Here is an 8,245-nt window from a genome sequence, read left to right on the forward strand (position 1 = left end):
CATAGAAGGACAGTGGAGATGTAACATATGAGAAAACGGATCACGGGTCTTCACATTATTATCATCATTATTTTGTGAATTGCCTCAGGATTTGTCTTTGCTTCCTGGTGAAATCTAAGTAAATTCAACAAAGAAATATTTGTTACCAAGAATTTGGGGAATTAAAAATTCCTGGTTTTACGTCTACAATGGTTTTAGTTTCCGTATTTCTCCACCTATGACCTTTGTAGGATACAAAAACAGCAGAATTACTGAATTTAATGCACCTGAACTAGGTGAGGCTCACGCGGCAGGGACGGTACCACAGTTGTACTGCACACGCTTCCTGCTGATTTTGTGTACAAGTCCACACATTTTAGACTCTCAAGTATGCAAATTATTTTCCTAAGATGTTAATTAACAAATACTACTTAGACATACCAGACATAAATATCATAAATATTTATTGGAGATAGAAAGATAATGTTAAGGTTTGCTTCACGTGTCTCCTTAGCGCCCAAATATTTCAAATAGAAGACATGTGGGCGACCATACTCACTGTGAGGTGCTCAAAGCTGATCTTTAAAGACGGAAACGGCACGATGATTGTCAAAGACCCAAAGTATTTAAATTGGACACTCACTGGGCCATGCCTAAGTTACAGCTGCAGCTATGCTGGGAGGCTTTGCTCTCCGCAGTCCCCATTCCTTACTGATCCAATAAAACCTGACTCTATAGATTTTCAACACGTACCGTAAACCTATCCCCTCTCCTCGGCTGCTCTCCAACTCAATAATGGCAGTCACATTCATTACATTTAGTGAGTCAGACTTTCCACAGTGCCTAAGTCATTCCCAGCTAGTGTGGCAGGTGTGTGGTGAGTGACGTTAGCTGTTTGTTTCAAGAGTCTGTGGATCCCAATAGCGTGAGGCAGCCACAGAAACACCCCAGTGGCCGGGAAGAGTAATGCACCTTCTATAAATACTTCACATAGGACTTGCTGTGTGGGAGAGAAGGCAAGTGACCATCGTTCTTTTTTCTATCCCTCATAAAACCAAAGGTCTATACATACATGGGTTTATTTAAAATATTTATGAATCAATCACTTAAAAGGACACAGTAGCTGCTTCTTATTTTTGTTTCATTACTAGAGGTTGTGGGATTTTTGAATAGGAGAGAGAGAGAGAGAGAGAGAGAGCGCTAATCTTTACAATAAAACTTCAGATTTCTGTTTTTTGAAAGAACTTCACAGAAATAGCATTTAGGGTCTGTCTCAAACCCACAAAACCAATAAATATAGAGTCGGAGATGCCACTATACCCACAGTACCCCTTGGCTAGGACAGCTTGCCCTTTTTCTGTTCACAGTGGCATAATTATCTTTCCCTTGGGGAACACCAAGGTCAGCCTAAAGTCATTTATGGGCTGTAAATGCATGTGCTGTCTGTGACCTGGCTGTCCTCCAGAGTGGACAAACGTGGCCGGGCTACATAAACATGCAGGGAAAGACCTATCATACTTCACCCCACAAGCCTGTGAAGTAAGACCTCTCAGAGTCCTTGATCGTAACACTGGAAACTAATGAGTTTAGAACTTGGAGACCGGCATATATACTCTGGAAGCTGAAAAAAGTAGCCTGAACCTTTAAGTTCTGATGCACAGACCTTTTCAAGGTGTAAGAGTCATATCTGAGAAAACATACTGTCCACTGTAAGATTTGGCATGGGGAAATTCAAAGTTTAACTGTCCCCTCACAAAAAATGGGGGGGGGAATCTACAACTTAAATTAATTCTCTTGAAAACAAAACAAAAAACCTGTTAACTTTCAGTCAATTAAAAAAAAAAATCTGTGAGAGTATTCCTTTTAAATCTTCGCCATGTGGCTGCTGAGGGCAAACCAGAGATGAGGAAGTAGGATAAAGGTCTAAGATTGATCTTCTGATGGCCCAAACCTAGGAGTCCAATAGTGAACTTTGTAACACTGCGGTCTTAGCTGGAATTTTTAAAGGAAAGGTGATGTCGCGTCATCTAGGGAATAGCTTTAACACAAAGCCCTCCTTTTGTATCAATACACACAAATGGTAAAACAAACCATCTAAGCATTCTAAACCCTTTATCCACGTCTTCCTCCCAAGTTTCCCTTAATGAAGTCTTCAGCTGATGCGACTTCCTCCCTGCCACTGAGCTCTCATTACCACGGTTCTGTGACCAATGGCTTTGTATGAGCAACTGGGTGTTCAAACACTGCATGTAAGGTCAGCCCTGTAACAGAGCTGTGCAAGCTGCCCTCAACTGTGGGCCCTGGCAAACACTCACGGACAATGCATTGATTTCCTCCCGGGAGCGTCTTCCATCCAGGGCAGCAATAAGAGTGGAATCTAGAGCCGCACACATTGGGCCTGCAGGGAACAAACACGGTGATGTCCACGTAAGGATGGGTGCAGCAGCACACACAAAAAGATCTTCCTAAGCAAAGCCTGAGCGAGTAGGTATCAGGACAAGGAACAAAAATCAAACCCCCCTTCAAATTCTTTGGGCTTTGGGAAGCAGATGTGGAAGTATGGGTAGACTTTAGAATGGGGGAGGGTCCAGAACATCTAAACATCCCCTCTCATCTGCCCCCCCCCCCCTGCTTGACTTTTTAAACAGAGAGAAGAAACAAGAGACACATAATTTGCTACTATTCTAGAGTCTGGATGCTGAGAACAAAAGGAACACTGCGTTCAGAAATCCTTGCCCTGTTCCCAGATCCATCCCTCCTTGATCAACTGTTGTCTCTGGCCCCTAAGTGTCAAGGAAGGCGACTTGGAACGCGGAGCGCTGGATCTGGCGATGATCACCAGCAACTGCTCCCGCACACGTCCTCAAACAAAAGGCTCTAGAGCTGCGCCCCCGACGGTGGGGGAGCAGGCAAGACTCCGGGGGGCCCTGCTCAGGGCAGACCCGGGCCCCGCTTTCAGTCTGACACTGGGACCCTTTCTCAGCGCCACAGACGTTGCTTAGGCTCTGCCATCCACACCCTGAGGCCCGCTCCCACCGCCAAACAGCCGAAGCCCCCTAGGGAGGGCTTTCCACGGAGCAATTGAGGCTTTCCCGGAGGAAAACGAAGGGCGCTCCTGGAGCTCTTGGGGTCTTTAAGTGTCCTAGTGGATGGGGACTGCCGCTCTACCCGCCAGCGCGACAGTCAGGGAGGGTGTGCAGTAGAAGGCAGGGAAGCTGAGGTCCCCCGCACAAGCCAGCCACCCCGCCGCCCACCTACCCTCGGAGGATGTCCTGCTGTCCTCGCCTGCGGACGCGGCTCGCCGCTACCGCACCCTCGTCCCGGTACTCGGGCGCCGCCGCGAAGCCGCCTTCGGAGCCCGCTACCGCGGCCCGGACCTGTTGCGGGGGCGGCTGGGGTCGGAGCGTCTTAGGTGGCGGAGGCTGGGGCTGACCCGCTGTGCCCTGCGCCCAGAGCGCCACGCAACCCAGCCACACGAAATAGGGCTGGAGACACGACCGCCGCCGTCTCCCCATCGCCGGCGCCAAGAGCACAGGGACCGAGGCCCGCGGAGAGAGGGGCTGTCGAAGACCAAATCCGCGAGGCCCGGAAAAAGAAAAAAAAAAAAGTCAGGGTCTGTCTGACCAGCCCTTCGTCAGCTCGCGGGACTCGCTTGGGTGGCGGTGCCCTGGTGGATGGAGCGGGATGCAGCGAGCGTCAGCTCCTGACCCGCAGCGTGCGGAGCGCGGGCTCTAGCGCTGGGGGCAGCGAGGCGCGGCGGCGATGCAGCCGGTAGTCCGGCGAGGTCCACGTTGCATCCCCCGGGCCACTGCCCCGAGCGACTCCAGGACCGCCAGCGGGTGGGGGCGGGAAATTACAAAAGTAACCCGAGCAGCCGCGGCATAAAGTTACAAAGAAAGCGGACCTCACAAGGGAAAAAAAAAAAAAAAAAAAAAGGCGGGGGGGGGGGGGGGTGCAAGAGGCTGAGCGGATTCCCGTGCGCTCCGGGCACAGATCCTGGAAAGCTGCAGAAGTCACCCAAAGGAAGCAGGCGAGCGAACAAAAGTCACCCCCAAAAGAAGAGGAGGGTCTCCTCGGGGCTCGTTTGGCGTCCTTTGGGGGCAGCTAGGCGCGGGCGGCGGCTGCACAGCCCGGCGGAGGTGCGCGGGGGCCCAGGCGGAACGGCTGGCGGGAGGGAGGGCAGGAGGCTGGACGCCGGGGAAGATGCCGCGGAGGAGGGCGCGGCGCCGGGGTTTTAGAGGCCCGGCGGGGCGCGGGGCGGGACAGCGGGCGGCGGCTGTCAGAGGGGGCCGGGGCGCAGCGGTCCACACGTGGAGTGCAGCCGGGACGGAGGGGCCAGCGGCGCGGGGTGGGCGGGGACAATGTTACGGGGCGATCTCCGGCAGAGACCAGGGGAGCGAGCGCTGGGGGGAAGGGGAAGAGGCAGGAAGGGGGGCAGGGCGAAGGGAGTGGAGGAGATTGAGATTGGGTAGAAGTCTGTGTGCTGGGGCGGGGGCGGGCGCGGGGGGGGGTGCGTAGTTTGAGCGCCCAGTCTAGGTTGGAAGCGGGGCTTCGGATGAGGGATTGGCGAGCCGGGGTGCCAGAGGAAATGAGAGGGGGATGGGGGAGGTGAGGGCGAGGAGAGAAGTGGGAAAGGGGAGGGAGAGGAGGGGGCCAGGGCCCGCTGGAGGGGCGAGGCGAGGCGGCCAGGCTTCCCGTGCCGCTCCTTGGCCGCTAGCTCTGTTTTGACTGCCTTACAAAGCAAGCAGACGGCGGGGGAGGGGGCAGCCAGCGACCAGGTTTGGGGAGAGACCCCGCAGGGGCCCCTGCCTCTCCTCCTGAGAGCTCCGGGGTCTCGAGGACTGGAGACAAGGAAACCCGAGAGTGCTACTGAACTTCCCCGTGGGACAGAGACCGCATGGTAGAAAATGGGACCCAGTTCTCCTTCAGGGACCGAGACTCTGACCCGAGGTGGGGGGCATTCGCAGTTGGCCAGAGACAGACCCTTACAATGGATATCAGCTTCTGTCCTGTCCTAGGATTCTAGGCCCTTCGGAGCGCCCTGCTACTCCTACCAGGAACACCATCAATCGGTAGAACAAACGGGCTGGACGTTTCCAGATTGAGCTACATCCTCAGTGTACAGAAGGAATTCATATCATGGCAAGGAGCCTCGGGCACGCGCTGGCGCCACAGTCACAAGGAGTCCTTAGAGGAGATGTGCTCAGGTGTGACCCCTGGCAGAACTCTGCCTGGGTCCTTAAGCAGGAATGTTGTTGGGAGGTCAGTTGGCAGAGTGGCTGGTAAATGGGACTGGGGCGTGGCTTTAGTTTTTGTCCTCGACCCCTTCTGATTAATGATTAAACCTAGCGATTGGTGCGATGAATGGTCTGTAAATTTAGGGTGTCTCTCCCTCAGCTTCTGGGGTCTTTTGTGGCCCTGCTTTCAGGAGGGAGGTGTCTATGAAGCCCTTGCCATCTCTTAGTGGAATTGATGGGACAGGGGACCACACACCTCTGAAAACTAGGAATGAGCTAGCAGTTTAGGAAGGGTTCTTGAGAACAGTATCTGACTGATTCCAGCCCAGAAACCCTTGCTTGAAAAGAAATGAGTGTGCATCCTTGTTTTTCCTAGCCTGGATTGTCCAGATGTGCTATTTGACAGCCAAAAATTCTTGGAGAATTGGCACACCTCCCTCCTTTATTTCCCCAGTGTAGCTGTAGTTGGCAGACAAAGACTCTCAGGTAGTAACCCTTCTAGCAACTACATAGAGCAGGAGGAAAAAGCAGGAGTCACACGGTTTGGGGGAAGAGACACAGGAAGCAACAGAAGTCTTCTTCTTCTTCTTTTTTTTTCTTTTTCTTTTTCCTGCATTTTGAGTCAAATAATTGTTTAAAGAGCTAAATAAATAATCTCAGAAGTTAAAGTGGCATTGTAATCTTACCCTGTGAATTTTCGTTTAATACTTAAACGACTTTATATTTCATTCCTGCTTCTTGCATTAAGCCCAAGCATTCTAAAATCGCATGTGTCTTCACTCTTTGACTCCATAATACCACTTTTAGGAGCCTGCATAAAAATACTCGGAGAAATGCAAAATGATGGCTCCTGGAGGCTATTCATGGCAGCATTGTTGTAACAGCAAAGGACGTAGACATTTCACCAGTGAAGAATTGGCTGCATGCACGCTCAACTCGTTTTATGGATTACTCTGAAAATATAAGGAAAATTAGTAAGGAGCGCTGTGTGTCCTCGGGAGTGATGTCTAGCAAAGAGAGTTGTGGGGACGTCAGCAAGGTGTTGGTAAAACGGGTCATTTATTGAGTCACAAAGTAGGATACACACTACCAGGAACTAGGGAGGGAGAGAATAGTGAGCCATTGTTCTGCGGTTGCACAGTTTCTATTCCAGATTGTGACAAAGTTCTAAAGGGAGATGGTAGTGATGGCTGCACTTTGGGAGCAAGCCATCCTATTTAATCAAAATGATCAAAATGTAATCAAAATGATTAAAATGGCATATTTATATTATATACCATTTTTACTATAATTATTTCAAACGAAAGACCTATGATTTCACGTTGAATGCTGCCTTTTGTCGGTGTGTTTGTGCTGTGCATTGTCTTGTAATAGAAGCCTGAATCAAGTCTAACAGCGATGACTTATGGGGAAATGAGAATGTAGGAGAAAGTCTAGAGGAAGCTACACATACTCTTGTAGTTTTGAAACTATATGTTTTATGTGATTAAAATAATTGAATTTTAAAGGAACTAAAAGCAAAGTAAAATAAACTGGTTACATTTACAGCCTAGCCACAGAGTAAGCAGTTAGTCAAAAATCATATTTTGAACAGTAAGTTTCTAGTGAGATATAAATTAGGAATGAAAGACACATAAAGAAGTCTAAAATTTCATTCAGTGGGAACAATGTGTGAAGAAAAAGGAAGAAAGGTGGGTTAAAGCTGTGTGAGCCTGAACTCAACCCCAGGACTCACGTAAAAGACCAGGTGGAGTGGTGCACATCTGTAATCACAGCACTTCTATGTCAAGATGAGAGGGAAAGGTGAAAGAACCATCCAGAAACTCAGAGCTAGGTAGCCTAGTGAACACAGCAGCAGAGCATGGAGAAAGTCTCTGCCTTCATGGGTGGAAAGGTGAAAACCAACTCTAAAAAGTTTTCTGTGACCCCACAATGCACTGTGGTGTGTGCACACATGTATAGTCACGAAATTGTTATGTATTAATGATTTATTTTTCATTTTGAATGGGGAGTTACGGGCATATTTGACTATATATTTAAGTAATATAGTTATTAATATTATACCAACTAAAATGTTTTTTGGTGATAAAATGTGATGTTTCAAAATTGATTTAAACCTCTTGGGAAAAATAAAATGAAGACTGGGTTTTGAAAATATGGGTTAGGTGTAATCTTCTCTATACCTCTTGCTGAACATACTTAAGCTAACACCCTATGGGGAAAGAGGAATCAGTATGCCCAGGAAGTCTGGAAACAGTGGGAAGAAGGCAGGCTGTCTAGTGAGCTTGAGACCTGTGGAATTATGTGGAAGTGGGTGCCTCATGCATGCCTGCCTGGTGCTGGGGAAGCTGGCAGCTTGAAAATACTAACATCACAGACTAAGGAAAGCCTCTAAAAACACCTGTCATCTCCAGCAGAAGGGATGAAAGTGGGTGGCCTAGCAGGACCAGAAGAACCTCTTAGAGAACAGCTGTTCTACCACTAAGACATAGAATCAACTGTGGTTGTCCCACACATACCCGGACAGAAGGCAGATGGGAAACTGACCCTCATACTCTACCAAAGTGACCCTCCCACCTCCTACACAGCATCGGAGAAGATCCTGTGGAGAGTGTGACTGCCAATCCTCCCGTGCAGTAAGGAGCCAGCATGTCACCTTGTCAGTAGAGAAGCTGGACTTCAGACCTGTTCGCCAGAGAAACAAAACCAACAGTAGTATCTATGTGGATATGCATTTACCAGAGGGCTGGCTTACAGAACCACAGACTGAAAAGCCTCTTCTGCCAGCTGAAAATCCAGAGAACTCAACAGCCTGACTCATCCCAGGAAGCCAGATGCCACAGAACCAGGGAGACCAAAGTAAAGTCTCTGTTTGAGGTTAAAGGCTTGAGAACCTGGAAGGATTCCTATTGCCGGACTAGAATGAAATGTTTAAAAAAAAAAAAAAAAAAAAAAAAAACCAAAGAGACCAGTGTTCAATTACTTGTGTCTTAGTTGTGTTTCTTGTTGCTGTGATAGAAAATACCCCG

At 49.2% G+C, this 8,245-nt stretch overlaps 1 protein-coding gene across 1 annotated transcript in view; it reads right to left on the reverse strand.

The window, feature by feature from the left end:
• Fbn2 (fibrillin 2) overlaps window positions 1–3,913 on the reverse strand; it is a 211,793-nt gene extending 207,880 nt beyond the window's left edge. Inside the window, 2 exon segments of the mRNA XM_028891611.2 lie at window positions 2,295–2,377; window positions 3,238–3,913. Coding sequence (XP_028747444.1) covers window positions 2,295–2,377; window positions 3,238–3,494 — 340 coding nt within the window. The 5' untranslated portion in view covers window positions 3,495–3,913.
• Between the last annotated feature and the right edge of the window lie 4,332 nt (window positions 3,914–8,245).

Source organism: Peromyscus leucopus, chromosome 19, assembly GCF_004664715.2.
Source record: "Peromyscus leucopus breed LL Stock chromosome 19, UCI_PerLeu_2.1, whole genome shotgun sequence".
Taxonomy (NCBI): Eukaryota; Metazoa; Chordata; class Mammalia; order Rodentia; family Cricetidae; genus Peromyscus; species Peromyscus leucopus.